The sequence below is a fragment of the Ceratotherium simum genome, chromosome 8 (assembly GCF_057802395.1).
Source record: "Ceratotherium simum simum isolate JZ-2026a chromosome 8, ASM5780239v1, whole genome shotgun sequence".
Lineage (NCBI taxonomy): Eukaryota > Metazoa > Chordata > Mammalia > Perissodactyla > Rhinocerotidae > Ceratotherium > Ceratotherium simum.
The window spans coordinates 18114986-18134894 of NC_141907.1; the positions used below are offsets into that span (position 1 = coordinate 18114986).

A 19909-nucleotide genomic window follows, 5' to 3' on the forward strand; every position below is an offset into this window, starting at 1 on the left:
AGCCACAGCAGTGTCAAAAGTAGTATTAATAGGACCAACGTGATACGGCAAAAGTAATGTAATTTAGGAAAAGCTTTTCAGGCATTTCCATCTTCAAAAAACCATTCTGTGAGATCTTTTTAAAAACCTGTAGCGTTTAAAACTATATTTATAAAATACATCATCCAAAAGCCCTTGGATTTATATGCCATAATCAGTGGAGATAATCATGTAAATATCTGATAACTGATCTATGTATAACTCTTATTAAAATATCCCAGTATATAAACTTCAATAAAATAGAATTAAATGCATCTATTGTAAAATATAAAAATATAAGATTGACACAATGACAAACACCTATTTATTGTATTAAATACACACCTGAAATGGAAGTAGATATTACAGACTCCAAGAAATTACATTTCAGATTCCCAAAATGTCCTGCTGGTGCTTTGACAACTAAAATAATGCTTTAGAGGGTTTTTTTAAAAAATTCATTAAAAAGCAACAACTGGGGGATATAAAATACATAAAATCCAAAACTTAGAAGTTTATTCAAAATTCTTTTGAATCCCTAAGGAGGCTGTAAACAGTTTGTTTTTTTACATGTTCATAGCTTAAAGGAATGTGAATATCACAGTTTATATGGATTTCTGCCTAAGAAGCCCACCAACGCTACACAGTAGTTTCATGTTTCCATAATCCAGTCCTAACATTGCCAGTGCTATCCGTACCCAGTAAGGGTCCATTCTGCCCATTGCTTTTAATTGGTCCATTCTGAATGGCCAAGTTGAGGCCATAAGACTTCTGCTGACTTTCAAGTTCAACTACAATTGGCTTCCTTAATGCATCTTTTTTACTACTAGTTGAAACAGGCTTTTCAAAATTTCTGCTGCTTTTGGGGAGTGTGCTACAAGCATCACTGCTGTCCTGTTGGGGTGGGTTATACTGTCTCTCTCTGTAGGCTAAATAGGCTCTTCGACTCCTCGAGTGTCCTTCGTTATTTCCCGGCCGACTTTTCGATAAGCCGTTCTGCACACTTCCTTCCACGCTTGTGGGGACATCGTAGGCATATTCTCTCAGGACTGTGAGTCGGCTTGCCCGGTGTCCTTTACTTCTGTTTTTATGATGGCGGCTTGGGTGCACATTTGTTCGAAATTGAACTTCCAAAGGCGCCACATGCATTTTAATATCATTGTCCATCGAATGTTCTGTCAGACTATTATCAAGCTGAGGCGTGGCATTCAAAGGCAGAGAATTGGTATGGCACTGAGCTGCAGCGGCCTGCAAGTTTGTCAATTTGCAGCCCTGGGAGGAATTTTTGAAGCTCGATGCACTCTTGTTTGTGCATGAAGATTCTGTGCTGCTATTGGTGCACTTGGGTGCCTCTCCGCTTGTCCCAGTGGAGTTGGGGGGCTGCACATTGACTTGTACAGAGTAAGAGCTCCAGCCTGGGCAGCAAGTCATGATCCATGCAAGTCTGACGTCCTCCCTACTGACACAATGGTGAACCATGATGAATGCACTGAGGCTTAAACACGTGGCTCCAAAGAAGAAGCTGAAAACCAAGTCCAAAGGGTAATACAAAGAAACAGCCAAGGCCCCAAACATCCACAAAGCGACAAATAACAGCAAAGTAAGGCTGGCCCCCAAAAGTTGAGACTGAAAAGTGTGCTCATTTTCCAATGCTGATGTCGAAATCAGAGACAAAGACATGGAGTCCTGATGATTTACTTCGCCATGTTCATTGGCTGCCAACCTCTGTTGCTCCTCGGTGGGCTCCTTCAGCTCATATTTGCGCTCAGGGTGTCTTTTCAACTGAATAAATATGCTTAGAAAGTACATACAGTTTACGAAAGTGATGAAGCTGGCCGGCCCATAGAAAGCTCCCAAGGAGGGTTCCCACGCCATCCAGCAACTAGGAAAGAAAATCATGAACCAGCTCAGATGCTACATATGTCAATAAACTGTTTAAGAAATTGCAATGAACTTTTGTGCCTGGGAAATAGTTAAAAGGGAGGCGACTGGGTCAGGTCTGCAGAAAACACAAAATACTCACTAGGGCGCATTTGGCCGACTGCCATAATTCTTGATGTTGGCTGCCGCTGTTATGCCACAAACTATGATGGGTATACCACCACCGATCAGGTAAAACCTAGAAGGAAGGAGAAAGGAAATAACAGCTCATCGTTCCAATTTACTACAGTGTGTACATCACGGTATCTCAGTACTGCAAAAGTTAGTCCTTGAAGATTAATGATTATTTCTATTCCAATTATAATAAACTGAAGCTTAACTTTTGGAGGCTGCTCTGTTAGTGATACCTTCTTTTAATTTTTATTTTTGTTTGGATTTTTTTTTTTTTTTTTACAGCACAAAGCTAAGTTTCTGAGTTGAGGAAAGCTGATCGGCTTCTGCCACCCTGTGGACAGGCAAAGAAATACTCAGTTACTGCAGGTAGAATTTTAGTCGATAATTTTTTTTCCTTTTAGGGGGAAAGTGGCTTCTTTTGCATTCAGAGGGTGAACCAGAAAGTTAGTCCACTACAAAATGGACTTTAAGATCTACTGTGCCATGGTTCAGATAAAACACGTAATGGCGTATTAATTATTTATTAATATCTGGCTAAGCCTGCACGTTCCAGGATGTCCTACCACTGTGGATGCTTACCCCCAGTCAACTGAGATTAGGCAAGGCAAGTCCCTGGATCCCAGCAGCTTCACGTAGCACACAGGCCCCTCCTGACCCCTTTCCCAAGGACTAGCCTGGGAGAGCAAAAAAATGACGGTGCAGTAAGAAGTGAGTGAGCTGGAGTGGTGGCTGGTCCTACAAAGAAAACCTTTTCTGGGCTGGAGCTTCTTTGAGTTCTCTGAAAAGAGAAACAGGGAGGGAACTTTCTGCCCTAGCTGGGTACCCCCGGGTATGGTCAGAATCTTAATTCTGCATTTGCCACTTCCTGAGACACAGCCCAAATGCTGAATTGGCCGGATAAAAGCAGTATTTATAACACGTTTTCCCATAAGTGGTTTCTTAGTCATGCTCACAGCCACTAAAATCCTTAAATATGATATTAGTATTGCTGAAAAATCAGCTAATTACTGTATAAATCTATAACCCTGTCTTCTTTTCACAGATTAGAGGGAGGCCAACATATGTGACCCTCCCCTTCTCCCTGCTATACTAATTCACATTTGCTTCTTACTTGAAAAGAAGGCTTTCCAAAATTAATCTTGGGTCCTACAATCCTCTCTGCCACTCTTTCCCCACCCCCTCCAGGACTTCTCGTTATCAACTAACCCTTATTTTGCAGTTGTAAATCTTATTCTCCACTGCTTCTTATTTTCAGCCTATAAATGTGTTCAAGTTTTCCCTATCTTCTACAACTTTCCTTGAACTACCACCTTCTTTCTCTCTCCCTTCAGTGACAAACTCCTGGAAACATGAGCATCATCATTTGCTTCGCCTTTATCACCTTAGCAGATGATGGTGGAAGCACCATCCACCTGCTGTGCCACTGAAACTGCCCTCTTTTGAGGCCAGGAGAGACTCGCAGGGAAGCGCCCTGCCCATCCTCCACTGAGGTTTCCTCAAGCTCAAAGACATGGAGGAAGCAGGGCGTCCTAGAGGGTGGAGCCTGCACTAACACAAAGGGTGTACTTGTGGATCACTGGGTATTGCACAGGGTTTGGAGCCCAAGCTCCCTTATACTTACCCTTTGTGTTTTTTCTCAGAATCTAACAGGAAGGAAGAGCTGCTTGAAGATAGGATTCCCAAGTGTTTTAGTCAAACACCACCCCTCAGCTCTTTTAACTCAAGTGACAGAGGTGCCAAATCTCTTATCCTATAACCTGACTGTGGCCAAGCACTCCTGCTGCCCCGCGTCGCCCATGGAACCACTCATCCCCTGAATCTTCTACCTTCTCAGGTTCTCTTTCAATTATTCCTTTTATTTTCCATGGCCCATCTATTAAACATCGACATGGTCCAGGGATCATTCTTTTCTTAACCAACTTCTCCCTGGGAGAGCTCATTCAGTATTATTGCTTCAATGACCACACGTGTGAATATCTCCTGTCCTGTCTGAACTATGTCTAGCTTTGTGAACTTTCCTCAAGAAAATACTAGTAAGCCTAGCTCCGCTGTGCCTCCCCTCCCCATTACCTTTCTTACATGATTTTCTCAGTTGATGGAAGCAACAGCTACTGAGGTACCCTTGGCTAGAGTAGACAATTTGCAGCCATCTTCAAATTTTTCTCCCTCAGACCTCTTAAATCCAGTTGGTCATCAATCCTAGAGAAACCACCTCCAGTCTCTTGAACACGTGTCCTGTCTATTTTCTACGCCACTGTTCTGGTTTTAGTCCTCATTGGAACCACCATAATGACCTCAGCAGAACTCCTTATTCTCCTTATTCCAATTTATATTCCCAACTAATGTATGGTTGTCCTAAAAAAACATCTAATCAGGCTTCTCCCTTAATTAAAAATCTTTAATGGCTGCCTACATTTTAACATGTTCCCCAAAGGCCTAAAATTCAGCTTTCATGCTGAATTCCTGCTATTCTACACTGTACACCCTAGGTTCCGGCCAAACTGCATTGCTCAAAGTTTGCTCAGCTCATCACATAATTCTGTATCTGGAGTACCACCTCCACCCTTTGCTCTAATCACTAATGAAGGTTCATGCCAGTGGTCAAGCAATTCCTAACAGCCCACCATCCCCTCTGAATTAATGGCTCCTCTGTTTGCACTTTCAAAGAAGTATCTCCACTTCAATTCTTATACAAATAACAGTCAGTTCTTTACATGCCCATCTCCTCAGAGACTGCAAACTCCTCAAGGGCAAGAGGGCTTCTTTAAGTCAGGTACATATCCCGCATTCAATAAACTCAGAGACATTGATAGATTTTTTACTCATCTAGCATGATAATCCATTGACAATTTTTTTTTATTATAATGGGTGGGAAGGGCATAACTCCAAAACTGTTTTATCTTTTGTAGAGAATAATTAAATTCATACATACTTGAGCAGATTAAAGTCTATAACATACCTCACGGAAATAAAAACAGCTAACAATTACATCAAGGGATAAATCATCCAGATAGAAAATTAATAGAAAAACATCAGCCTTAAACGACAGATGGACTTAACAGATATATACAGAACATTCCATCCAAAAGAAACAGAATGCACACTCTTCTCAAGTGCACATGGAACATTTTCCAGGATGGACCATATGTTAGGCCACAAACTAAGTCTTAATAAATTTAAGAGAATTAAAATCATATCAGGCATCTTTTCTGACCACAATGGTATGAAAGTAGAAATTAATTACACAAAGAAAACTTAAAAATTGACAAATACATGGAGATTAAACAACATGTTACTGAACCACCAATAGGTCAAAGAAGAAATCAAAAGAAAAATCAAAAAGTACCTTGAGACAAACAATAGTTGAAATATAACACAGTAAAATTTGTGGGATGCAGCAAAAGCAGTTCTAAGAGGGAAGTTTACAGTGATAAATGCCTACCTCAAGAAACAGGAAAAGTCTCAAATAAACAACCTAACTTTACACCTCAAGGAACTAGAAAAAGAACAAACAAAGCCCAAAGTTAGTAGGAGGAGAAATAACAAAGATTAAAGCAGAAATAAATGAAATAGAGATTAAAAAGACAATAAAGATCAATGAAACCAAGAGCTTGTTCTCTGAAAAGATAAAATTGACAAGCGTTTAGATAGACTCACCAAGAAAAAAAGAGAGGACTTAAATAAATAAAATTAGAAATAAAAGAGGAGATGTTACAACTGATATCACAGAAACACAAAGGATCATAACACTATTATGAACAATCATATGCCAACAAATTGTACAAACCAGAAGAAATGGATAAATTCCTAGAAACATTTAACCTACCAAGACTGAATCATGATGAAATAAAAAATCTGAACAGACCAATTACTACTAAGGAGATTGAATTAGTAATAAAAAATCTCCTAACAAACAAAAGTGCAGGACCACACAGCTTCACTGGCAAATTCTACCAAATATTCAAAGAAGAATTAATACTAATCCTTCCCAAACTCTTCCAAAAAAAGAAAAGGAGAGAACTCTTCCAAAGTAATTTTAGGAGGTCAGCATTACCCTGATACTGAAACCAGAAAAGAATGCCACAAAAAAGGAAGATTATAGGCCAATATCCCTGATGAACACAGATGCAAAAATCCTCAAAATATTATCAAACCAAATTCAACAATACATTAAAAGGATCATACAACATGATCAAGTGGAATTTATTCCAAGGATGCAAGGATGGTTCAATATCCATAAATCAGTCAATCTGATACACCGCATTAACAAAATGAAGGATAAAAATCATATGATCATCTCAATAGATGCAGAAAAAGCACATGACAAAATTCGACATCCATTTATGATAAAAATTCTCAACACAGTGGGCATAGAGGGAAAGTATCTCAATATAATAAAGGCCATATATCACAAGCCCACAGCTAACATCATACTGAACAATGAAAAGCCTTTCCCTTAAGATCAGAAACAAGACAAGGATGCCCACTCTTGCCACTTTTATTCAACATAGTATTGGAAGTCCTAGCCACAGCAATTAGGCAAGAAAAGGAAATAAAAGGTATCCAAATTGGACAGGAAGAAGTAAAACTGTCACTATTTGCAGATGACCTGATATTATAGAAAACTCTAAAGACTCCATCAAAAAACTGTTAAAACTAATCAGCAAAGTCAGTAAAGTTGCAGGATACAAAATCAATACACAAAACTTTGTTGTTTTTCTATATACTGATAAGAAACTATCAGAAAGAGAAATAAAGAAAACAATCTCATTTACGGCTGCATCAAAAACAATAAAATACCTAGGAATAAATTTAACCAAGGAGGTGAAAGGCCAGTATATTGAAAACTACAAGATATTAATGAAAGAAAATGAAAAAGACACAAATAAATGGAAAGATATTCCATGCTCATGGATTGGAAGACTCAATATTTTTAAATCTATAGGTTCAATACAATCCCTATGAAAATTTTAATGGCATTTTTCAAACAAATAATACTAAAATTCGTATAGAACCACAAAAAAATCTCAGGAAAGAATAACAAAGCTGGAGGCATTAGACTTCCTGATTTCAAACTATATTACAAAGCTATAGTAATTAAAACAATATGGAATTGGCATAAAAACAGACACATGAATGAATGAAACAAAACAGCCCAAAAATAAACCCACACATATATGGTCAATTAATTTACAACAAAGGAGCCAAGAATATACAATTGGGAAAGGACAGTCTCTTCAATAACCAGTGCTGGGAAAACTGGACAGTCACATGCAAAAGAATGAAACTCGACCACTACTTTACACCATACACAAAAATTAACTCACAATAGATTAAAGACTTGAATGTAAGACGTGAAACCACAGAACTCCTAGAAGAAATCATAGACAGTAAGCTCACTGGCATAGGTCTTGGTGATTTTTTTAATCTGACACCAAAAGTAATAAAAGCAAAAATAAATAAGTGGGACTACATCATACTAAAAGGTTTCTGCACAACAAAGGAAACCATCAATAAAATGAAAAGTCAATCTAGTGAATAGGAGAAAATATTTGCAAATTATGTATCTGATAAGGGTTTAATATCCAAAATATATTAAGAACTCATACAACTCAATAGCAAAAAACCCAAACAATTCAATTTAAAAATAGGCAGAAAATCTGAACACATTTTTCTGAAGAAGACATATGGATGGCCAACAGGTATATGAAAAGATTTTAAAACCATTAATCATCAGGGAAATACAAATCAAAACCACAATGAGATATCACCTCACACCTGTTAGAATGGTTATTATCAAAAAGACAAAAAATGATGAGCATTGGTGAGGACATGGAGAAAAGGGAATCCTTGTGCACTGTTGGTGGGAATGTAAACTGGTGCAGCCACTATGGAAAACCGTATGGAGGTTCCTCAGAAAATTAAAAATAGAACTACCATATGATCCAGCTATTCCACTTTTGAGTATTTATCCAAAGAAAATGAAAACACCAACTCAAAAAGATTTATGCTCCCCCATGTTCATTGCAGCATTATTTACAATAGCCAAGATATGAAAATAACCTAAGTGTCCATCAATGGATGAATGGATAAAGATACTGTGGCATTTCTTCATTCATTTATACAATGGAATATTATTCAGCCATAGAAAAGAATGAAATCTTGCCATTTGCAGCAACATGGATGGATCTCAAAGGCACTGTACTAAGTGAAATAAGTCAGACAGAGAAAGACATACCGTATGATCTCTCTTATATGTGGAATCTAAAAAAAAAAGTCCTTCCACTAAAACACAGATAAATAAACAGAGAAGAATAAGGAAGATAATCCTTATTACAGATTGTGAACTAATAAATGTGGAAAGAATAACAGAATTAGAAAATCACCACTTGACAAGCACCATAGTAACAACTGTTTCAGTCAAGTACAGTGGGATTGGGCAAGAGTGAGGGCAAACTACGGCCTGTTATTCCATACATTTCTGTGCTGTTCAAGTGTCTCACACTGTGCATGTTCTCATGATTTAACAGAAATAATTAAAAAAAAAAAAAAACAGTTAAGATTTTCATAGAACCCATTATATGACCAGTACCATCTTAAGTGCTTTACACATTAACTCATTTATTCCTCACAGCAACTCTATGAAGTAGCATCATTCCCACTTTACAGATGAACTAAGAAGGCACAGAGAAGGTACAGAACTTCACTAAGGACTCCCAGCTGGAAGGCTGCATAGCCAGTATTCAAAACTAGGCAGCCCAACTTACAAGGCCCTTCTTTTATTTTCCAAAATTCATGCAGCAATTTTTGTTATGACTATGTTTCATTAAATTTACTATTTAATGAACACAACATAATACAGTAAACAAAGATATTAAATACCTGAGCATTGGTCTTGGTGGAGGTGGCAGTTCATCAGGATCTTGACATCTCTTCGTTTTTTTAGTAACTTGTTTATAGATATTTCGAGCTGTCACTCCCACCCATAGTACTGTAGCAAGGGTGGAATAATGAAGAATTATTCCAACCTAGGAAGAAGATTGAAAAATACATAAACTAAAGGAAAAAGAAAAAATCCCCGTTTCAACCAGAAAGTGTAGTAGCCGCCCCTAAGGTTTATCAAAAAGATCGGTAAGTAACTTTCGAAAAGCCGATTCAAAAGCAGTATGAAGGTGTATGTATTCTAATCATCAACTCCTTTGCCTGCTAATGAAACAAAGCACTCGAACAGATGTATAACAGAGGATTATGTCCTCTAACAGACAGACCAACAGCTGGACCTAAGAAGTCTACAGCCTACAACTTACACCCAAGATGACCCCTAACACACCACAGAATTGGCTCCTGGGCAACATTAAACCAAAGGTGTGTTTCTCATAGAATGTTATAAATTAGAATTCCATATCTAAAGCCCATTTTAAGGAGGAATGTAGAGGGTGAGAATAACTAGAAAGCAGGAATCATAGCACACAGAGAATAAGCTTTAGAGTAAGAGAGCCAAGTTCTAATTCAGAGCTTTTTTTTTTTTTTGAGAGGAAGATCAGCCCTGAGCTAACATCCACGCTAATCCTCCTCTTTTTGCTGAGGAAGACCGGCTCTGAGCTAGCATCTATTGCCAATCCTCCTCCTTTTTTCCCCCCAAAGCCCCAGTAGATAGTTGTATGTCATAGGTGCACATCCTTCTAGTTGCTGCATGTGGGACGTGGCCTCAGCATGGCCGGAGAAGCGGTGCATTGGTGCGTGCCCGGGATCTGAACCTGGGCTGCCAGTAGTGGAGTGCGTGCACTTAACCACTAAGGCACGGAGCCAGCCCTAATTCAGAGCTTTTACATATCATTAATGGTAAGAGAGCAATATATGGGTGGATAGGAGAGTGAGTTTGAAGTAAAAAATTCTGCCTGATTTAAAACCAGGATCCACTCCTTACCTGCTGTGACACCCTTAGCAAAGTCACGTAACATCTCAAGCACTGGTTTCCTCATTTGTAAACCGAGAATAATACGAAAGTACCGTGAGGCTAAATAAGATAGTTTACATAAAGCATTTAGCACATTGCCTTGTAAATGATAAGTAATTAATAAAAATTATATCTATATTAGTATTATTACTTATTAGGAGTGTGGTTTTAAGAAAACAATGCCAGCTCTCTGAAATTAATTTTCCTCATTTGAATAGTAGGAGGATTATCAATAACCATCTCTAGGGTTCTTCTAGGGCTTGAATGGGCACAATATCTGGGACATAATAGGTTCTCAATAAATAGTGGATAACTGAAATACATGTAAATGACCACACTAATTAAGTTCCTTCCCAGAGGAGAGATAGAGGGCATGTTTATCATATGATCTGTGTTGGAAGCAACTTTACTTGAAGATAAAATTCTAGATGAAGGTATGTATGGGGCTAAGAGAGAAATGCATGTGTGATTGGAGCATCAAGGACATAATTCAGCTTTCTTATCTAATTATTTACTATTTTTTTGATAGTTTCCTCTTAAAATACAGTTATTACAGACAAAATCCTATTAATGAAAATCTCCAAGAAAAAATTTTTCTTCTAAAAGGATGGCTCTCCAATCTCAAGAAAATCAAATTGATTGACATTATCAAACCTAGGTCAATAATAGAAACACTTAGACTGCTGCGCAGAGTTCATTTTAAGGAGAACCGATCTGTAGCTAAAACTTGGCGACATGAAAGCTCAAGGCTTATTTTGCAGGCAAAATATTAGGGTAGTTACTATCCAGGGTAGTCACTGTCCTTGCAATGACTCTGGAAGTGCTGGGAGGGTGGATCCAGCTTGGCCAAACTAGAAAGTCAGTTACCTCCTTAAGAAGAAAGAAAAAGGGCTCCTTGGTTCCCTTTAGTTTTACTGACTGCATTGTAAAAGCAAAATTTACAGACGTAAGTAGAACAAAAAGCATGAAATGACCCTTCGAGTTATCTGGAGTTACACCACATACTCTAAGTAAAAAGAGTATAAATGAATTTGGTGCATAGAAACCAAAACATTCAAGACAAATCACTGATATTGACTCAAAATGGTAGGCTCTACTATTGCTGGAGTTTTCTCTGATGCAGAGGTCAAAAGAATGAGATAGGCTGAAAAGTGAGTAAGTTTAAAAATAGAAGTTAAAAATATTATCAACATAGCAGGTGCGAGATGGAGAATTTTCTTGTTTTAGATCTAAGAGGGAAAACTCAACCTGTAGATTTTGAAGTGTTTTCTATGGCATTTCAAAATTTCCTGAGAAGTGTTCGCACTTGAAAGACACTAAAGCCTTTCAGTTAAACAATTATTACCAATAGTGGAATTTTAGGAGTCTGAGGTCATCTGGTAACAGTTACGTAGGCAAATCACCAAGTATTCTACAAGAACCAGAATAGAGGAGGAACTGAGATCTAGTAGAGAGGGTACTCCTAATCTTCTGAAATGAGGTTACTTCCTATTGTATTCTCCATCAGACACTTGGGCTGTACTTGAAATACCACCTCACTGCCACAATTTCTTCCAAATAAATCAGAAATACATGTGGAAAGTTTGTAGTTTGGAAACAAGTAATCTAATTCATAGGGCATGTAAATGACCCATTAAATACAACAGATTATTACTTAAGAAAGTCACCTTACCTCAGGACACCAATTTCCAAAGCTGAAAAATGGGCATAAAATAATTCTCCTAAAGAGTTGTACTTTATATGTCTGTTACCTAACCATCCACTCTCACATACTAGACACTATACATTATAACAACCATATTTTTAACCACCAATAAAGACAAATGTAGCATGCATGGCAAGTGTGCAAAAATGATCTTTATGACGAATATATAAAAATTAAAATAGTAACAGCTTCTGCTACTGGATGCCTACTATGTGCCCAAAATGTATTAGACAATTTTGTACGCGATTTCACTTCATCCTCCTAGCATCACCATTCAGTCAGTGTTATTAACCTAGAGTTACAGACAAGGAGACTGAGGTGGAGAGAAGTTAAATCATCCACCAGAGGTCACATGCACACTGGCAGGGCTGCAAGTCAAACCCACGTCTGTTGGTGTCCAAAGCCCGTGCCCCCTCTACTCTTACATGCTGGCCCCCACCAGAGAATAAAGCACAGTGATGGGTGTGAGGGGCACTCAGAGTCAAAGAGACTGGCATTTGAATCATGCCTCTGCCACCAACAGCCCCAGTGATTTGGGGCAAGTTATTTCAATTCTCTTAAGACTCAATTTCTGTACTTAATATAAAATATATGAGTAAGAAGTACCTCCTAGGGTTAACATGAAAGTTAAGATAACACATTTTCTGTAGTTGGCAAGTAGAAAGCTCTCAATATTCACTGATTAAACTTTCCCCATGCGTCTCACATGCCATGCGGCAATCTTCTAGATAACAGTTATAAAAGAACACCTGAGAAAGTCAGCGGGCACTATATTTAATAGATTAAATCACAGAGTGGGAGAGCAATAACGTAACTTAAATAAGATCCAGCAAATCCTTTCACTGCATAGCTAAGGAAACCAATGACCAGAAAACTAATGACCAAACAATTACTTGGTGGCACATCATGACCCAGAACTCAGATCCCTTCCAACCGTGAGTCAACAGCCCCTGCTACTCCATCACTCAGCTTCTTGGTTCTCCTTCAGCTCCTGGAAATGACTAAGGAACCAAAGTGGGAAGTGCCTGGCTGGTGGTACCTTTAATAACCTCAACTACTTACAGTGGGGAGGAAACTATATTAGAATCTGTTTACACTGTTCATAAAACATGTGAGCTCCAAAACGGAGCTAAGACACACAAAACTACAGTGACTATGTGCATATACAGAACTGCATGTAAAAATATGTACACTTTAGGGTTCCGTTTTAGAGATGGAAGGAGCTTAAGGATCATTTAACTAGCCCAAGCCATTATTTTATAGAAGAAACATTAAGCTCCTTCTAGGCTAAGTGACTAGTCATACAGGCTGCTCTGGCAGACACAGAATTAGAACCTACCTACCAGCATCTGGAATTCAGGCCAATCCTTTTTTGCATTCTACACTCTCCTCTCAGCTGGCTACTAGCTGAATTAACTACTATAATAGCAAAGTGAAGCAAGTCACATCTGAGTCAGAAATAACAAGAATGATGCTATGTCTGGCATAAAAGAAGGGGAGTACATTGTAAAAACAGAAGGAAACACGAAAGCATCTAAAGACTTGTCTTCCTTTTTTTGTAAATCTTTAAAGGACATTCACTCTAGAGGCCCTGAAAACTCAATGTACCTCCTCCCCTTTTCATTCTAGAAACAGTATTAAATACCATTCAAGACAATGAAAGGAATCATCTTTACAATGGCCTCTTTCTATTCATTTCCTTAGTGAAATAAATTTATACGTCTGCTTCATGAAATCAATGACTATTTTTAGATAAAAATTGAGACTATTATTACATCGTGTGCTGAATACTCTCCTAATAGTCTCTGGTCAAAATGGCTCGAGGGTTGAATGACTTCTACTATTTGCAAACAGAGGCCTTTTTGGTTCATTCACCCAACAAATATTTGCTAAGCACCTTCTATGGGTCAGTCCCCTTCTGATCTTTGGATCAAATCAATAAAATTCCTGCCCCTGCAGAGGTCAGAGTCCAGAGACAATAAATAGGTAAACACAAGTCAATGACAAAGTTTTGTAGGCACCATGGAATTTTAATAAGCACCACAGGATAACGAGGGGAGGGGAGGCACAGTATCTCTGAAACAGTAACAGTGAACTGAGACCTACAAGATAAGTGGGAGTCAGCCATGTGAAGAAGCGGGGAAAGACTGAGAAAAAGGAAGTGCTCTCTTCTGTACACGTACAAGGTTGATCTGAGACCCATTACCCAACTTCTTGTAGGCTCCAAACGAGTTTGTTTTCAAATGTATAGTAATGGCCTAAAACGGAAATACTCTGCACAGCTGAGAGGTAATTTCGTAAATAATAATAGTAGTAATAGCTAACATCCATTGTGCACTTACTGTACACCAGGTACTCTTGAGTCATTTAATCCTCTCAACAATTCTTATACACAATCACATTTTAAACTGGATCTCAGATAAACGATATTGGATTAATCATCAACCTTAGGTTCATGATACATTCTATGTAAGGGCCAAGCACAGCCTGCTTTTATTTAATTATTTAGTTATTGTTAATAATATGTCCAAGAATCTATCAGGAAGACAAAGGCAAGATCTTGACAAAAACTGTATCGCACCATAAGATCCCCTCACCCGAGGTAATCACCCTATATGCTATGTTCACCGTCCCTTTGCTTTCAAGACAGTTTTATTGCCCCTACATATTTTCATTACAAGTGTGCTATTTCATTTTACTCTTATCTTTATTAAAAAAAAGATATCAGGGTGAATGTAATTTATGGGACTTAATTTTTTCATTTATATTTCTAAGACTTACTCCAAGTTACGCATTGTTGTAATTCATTAGTTTTGACTCTCATATAAAATCAGTTTATTCATTCACTCCCTCAGTGATGGGCATTTGGGTTGCTTCCAGGTTTTTTCTATCGTGTATAGTGTTGCTATGAATATTCACATGCACGTGTATACTCATATGCAAAAGTCTGTTCCATATGGGCAAGCTTAGTCTCTGAGCCCAGGAGTGGGATTACTGGGTCCCAGGGTATATGAATGTTTAATTTCAGAAGGCAAAGTCTCCCACAGTCAACCACTTACGTTCCCACCCACGATGTATAAACGATCCTGTGGATGTTCAATACTTGGCATTGTCAGGCTTGATTTCTGCTCACAGAAAAGACATAAAATGGTAACTAAGTGCAGACTTAATTTGCATCTCCACGACCACCAACGATGTCAAACATCTGTCTGTGTATAAAATGGCCCTGTGTACTTACTGTCCCATGAAACGCCTCTACTCTCATGTCACTTCCTCCACCAGGTTTTTGGTGGCCTTGTCACTGATTATACTTTTTATTCTAAAGCTCTGTCAGCTGCTATGTATTGAGCATAGCTTCTTCCAATTTGTAATTGTCTTTTCACTTTCATTAGGAATCTTAATAAACAAAAGCTCGTATTTTTAATTTAGTCAAATTTATCTCATTTTTTTTCTAGTCAAATGCCTTTTAGTGTCACATTTAAGAAATCCCTCCTTATCCCAAGGACTGTGATATTTTCTAATACGAATTTTAACATTTTGGTTTGACACATTAAGTTTTTATTTTTTTTTATAATTTTTATTTATTTATTTTTCTCCCCCAAAGCCCCAGTAGATAGTCGTATGTCATAGTTGCACATCCTTCTAGTTGATGTATGTGGGACGCGGCCTTAGCATGGCCGGAGAAGCCGTGAGTCAATGCGCGCCCGGGATCCGAACCCGGGCCGCCAGCAGCGGAGCGCACGCACTTAACCACTAAGCCACAGGGCCGGCCCGACACATTAAGTTTTTAATCCCCCCAGAGTTGACTTTTTTTTTGGTGAGGAAGATTAGCCCTGAGCTAACATCTATTGCCAATCCTCCTCTTTTTGCCGAGGAAGATTGGCCCTGGGCTAACATCCATGCCCATCTTCTTCTACTTTATATGTGGGACGCCTGCCACAGCATGGCTTGATAAGCCGTGGCCCAGGATACGAACCTGTGAATCCCGGGCCGCCAAAGTGGAGTGCGCGAACCCAACCACTGAGCCACCAGGCCAGCCCCAGAGCTGACTTCTTATATGGCATGAGGTATAGATCCATTTTAACCTCTTTTCAAATGGATTTTTCCCCAGCTCCCTTTACTGTACAGTGGTCTTTCTTTACCCAACTGATGAGGCATGCAACCTCTGTCTTACACCAAAGTTCTGCATAGGTCAGTTTCTAGGCTCTCTATTCTACTGTGTTGGTCAATTTACCCCTACACCAAATGCCACAGTTTTAATCACAATAGCCACCTAAGTCCTGATGATTAGAAGTCTTCCTACTTTACTATTTTTCAGAAGTGTCTTGGCTACCTTTGGTCCTTTTATATAAATTTAAAAACCATTTTACTGAGTATCATGAAAAATTCTCTTCTTATCTATAGATTAATTTAGGAGGAACTGCCACCTTTCTGATATTAACTCTTCCTATCCTTGGACCTACTATATCTTCCCATTTATTTAAGTCTTCTTTAACACATATTAAAATTTTACCTGAAAATCTTGAACATTTTTTATTATTTCTAAGTACTTGATACTCTTTGATACTATATAAATGGTGTCTTCTCAACAATTATGTTTTTTCATAGTTGCATTTCTGCATACTAGCAGCAAACTTTCGTATATTAAACTACACTCTCTCTTTGCTGAACTTGCCTATTATATCTAATAATTTATCTGTAAATTACTTTAGCTTCTTTAATATAAATAATCACATCATCCAACAACAACTCAATTATTATCCCCAATTTACGGTGAAAAAACTGAGACAGAGAAAAGTTAAATATTGAAATCACGATCTCGAAGAGATATTTGTACTCCCACCTTCATTATAGCATTATTCACAATAGCTAAGAGGTAGAAACAACTTAAATGTCTATCGACAGATGAATAGATAAATAAAGTGTGGTATATACATACAATGGAATATTTATTCAGCCATAAAAAAGAAAAAAATCCTATCACATGCTACAACGTGGTGAACCTTTAGGACATTGTGCTAAGTGAAATAAGCTAGTCACAGAAGGAAAAATTCTGCACGATTCCACTTGTATGAGGTATCTAAGTAGTCAAGCTCATAGAGACAGAAAGTAGAAATGGTGGTTGCCATGAGCTGGGGGGAGAAGGACATGGAAGCAGCTGTTCAATGAGTGTAGTTTCAGTCATGCAAGATGGAAAGTTCTAGAGATCTGCTGTACAACAATGTATTTATAACTAATACTGTATTGTACACTTAAAATTTTGTTAAGAGCACAGATCTCTTGTTATGTGTTTTTTGTAATTAAAAAAAAAGTTAAATAAATTGTCCAGAAACACACAGTTTGCAAACAGTAGAACTGAGATCCAAATCCAGGCAGCCTGCGCTCTTAATTACTGTGTTACCCAGCTTGCTGTTATGCATACGGAAAACAAAATGCAAATACAGAAATAAAATTTTACATATTTCCTACTCAAATATTGAAAGGTTTCGATTTTTTATACTTATAATGTAAGAATACTGTTCACTAAGGCTACATATGTAATAATTTATTCGAAACTAAGTGTTGAATATTTTTTAATTCTTCATATTTACCACACCTAAGAAGTTTCTTATTTTTATATCTTACAGTTAAATCTTTTTCTAATTTCTATTGTTTTCATCAACAGATGAAATAATTTTTAAAGTCCTGTCAAAAAATGTCACTTCTCTTTTAGCCAAAGTCAGGATTTTATTATTTTTTTAAATTAAATGTTGGGCATTATAACAGACATAACTAGCAGCATAAAATTCCCAAAGATAAAAAGACAAGCTCCACAGTCATATACTCAGTTGTGATGTGATAATCCAAAACCTGAAGTATACTGGTCAACTGTTCAAGTGACATTTGGTTTAACTTTAACTAAAGAAAAAAACTTCAAAGAAACAGTTTTCTTCTTACATTAATTTAACATATGAAATTACTTTCTAATACCAATATTTTTTTCCATTTCAGTTTTTCACTCTGACTTACCGCTTGGCAGACGCTGGCATTTCTGGTTTGGGTAATTCCTCCCACAAAGACCACACAGGTCAGGAAAATATGAAAGCACAAGTTCACAAGCATGTGCCAGCTCTTGAGACTGATTCTAATCAAACTGTTAAAAGGGAAAATATTAATATTCAGGCTAGTACATTTGCAGCAGGCCATGACAATATCTGTCTATAAGTTAACAATTCCAACTGCATAAAAAGGGCCAAATATAAATGTTTCATGTTTCAACATTTAATTTAAAAAATACATACTATCAGATACAGACACAGGATTTGAGAAATCATTTAACTCAATACAGTTTCTTAACATTTAACTTTACGCACTAAAAAAGACAAGTCTTTTATGGAACTAGTGCACCCACTAAAGGCTACACAAATTCTCCATAATAAGAAACATGCGGGCTTTGCTTAGTTACAACATCTTATGACAGCTGGATTACTTGTTTGCTTCCCAGAGATTTCCGCAAGGTGCCAATCTCTATTCTTCCTGACCTACTAGGATAACGTGGTCTAAATGCCGAGTGCATTTCTTCCTGTGCTTTCATAATGAAATGTTGAAGTCTTTCTTTCTTTTTGATATCAAAATCTCCTTTTGTTTCTTAACTAAATGTCAAGAAACGTCATATATGTCCAGCTTAAACAGGAAAATACATCCTAGCAAAACCTCTCGTAAAGTGAACTTCTGTTTAGCAAATCCTTTCAGTTATTTCCTACCATAAAATAAAAGTTTCTGTAGCTTTGCCTCCAATTAACAAAAACTATATCCCATGCTTAAATGTCACACACTTTCTTAAATGCCATCTATAAAATAAAGAATATCACAATAGGCAAAAAGTCGTAAAACAGAAATAATATCACAGTTTGGTTCTGAAAGGTACCCTACAGGTAACAAGCCTCCACCTTACCTCACCCCATGCCCCATCCCCCAACCTCCAACACATACTTCCCATATTCTTTCCCAGAGACAAACCCAGCGAACTGACTAGATGCTGTAAAAGATGAATTTACCATCTCATGTACCAATTATTTATGTCTCAGAGTGCATGAAATGTAAAAGCTCTGTGTGTATTCACTGTCCTTACTTTGGAAGGATAGCATGGTATTAAACTCAGTTTTATCCTAATTAAATGTGAAATGAACTTCTCCAGACAAAGGGCACAGATCTATACTAGTCAAGACTCTCTCTTACCTGTGATGGTACATGTAACTGACGATGACCGCCAGGAGGCACAGGAGGAGAATGATGGAAGTGGTGTAAACCACAGGGTGCAGGAGACTGGCTGCCTGGGTGTACAGTTCAGATCCCGTCAAATCCTGGGGGGAAAAGGAAGTATCATTCTAGCAGCACTTTTCTGGACACATAATACTGAGATTTTCTTGAGTGACTAAAAAACAACGATAAACAAAACTCCGGTCCTTATGTCGCTTGATTTTTTTTTTTTTTATGAGGAAGATCAGCCCTGAGCTAACATCCATGCCAATCCCCCTCTTTTTGCTGAGGAAGACAGGCCCTGAGCTAACATCTATTGCCAATCCTCCTCCTTTTTTTCCCTTTTTTCTCCCCAAAGCCCCAGTAGATAGCTGTATGCCCTAGCTGCACATCCTTCTAGTTGCTGTATGTGGGATGCCACCTAAGCATGGCCGGAGAAGCAGTGCGTCGGTGCGTGCCGAGATCGGAACCCGGGCCGCCAGTAGCAGAGAGCGTGCACTTAACCACTAAGCCACGGGGCCGGCCCCCTTATGTTGCTTCATTTTATTCAAGGACTAATGTTTCAGGCTATTTTCCTCACACCTTACTTTGCCTTCCTAACTTCCACTCTGTTAACTACTTATGATAGATAGATAGATAGATAGATAGATAGATAGATAGATAGATAGATAGATAGATAGAGATACTCTTGTTCTACACAGGACCATCTACTTTGTAATTTAAATATTGACTCTGCTATAAGGGTAATACAGGGAGAAGAGCAGTCCACATGTGGGTGATTTAAACGAGGCAACCACAGACTTCATTTTTAATGCCCTTTTACCCCACTTATCACTCTGCATACTCACCAGCTGATAAGGTACGAGACAGCAGTATCTCCAAGTCAACAAAGCCTAAACAGATCTCTGTAACCACTGGCAGTCAAGTTCAACCAA

The 19909-nt window shown here is 38.0% G+C and overlaps 1 protein-coding gene across 3 annotated transcripts in view; it reads right to left on the reverse strand.

Moving 5' to 3' along the window:
* Window positions 1–320: 320 nt before the first annotated feature.
* ADGRA3 (adhesion G protein-coupled receptor A3) overlaps window positions 321–19909 on the reverse strand; it is a 121820-nt gene continuing 102231 nt past the window's right edge. For all 3 annotated transcript variants that reach the window (XM_087434145.1, XM_004432314.3, XM_087434146.1), the window contains 5 exons: window positions 18954–19078; window positions 17745–17868; window positions 8956–9101; window positions 2042–2137; window positions 321–1900 (listed from right to left, as the gene is read on the reverse strand). In XM_087434145.1, coding sequence (XP_087290271.1) covers window positions 658–1900; window positions 2042–2137; window positions 8956–9101; window positions 17745–17868; window positions 18954–19078 — 1734 coding nt within the window. In that variant the 3' untranslated portion in view covers window positions 321–657. The remainder of the gene's footprint in view (window positions 1901–2041; window positions 2138–8955; window positions 9102–17744; window positions 17869–18953; window positions 19079–19909) is intronic.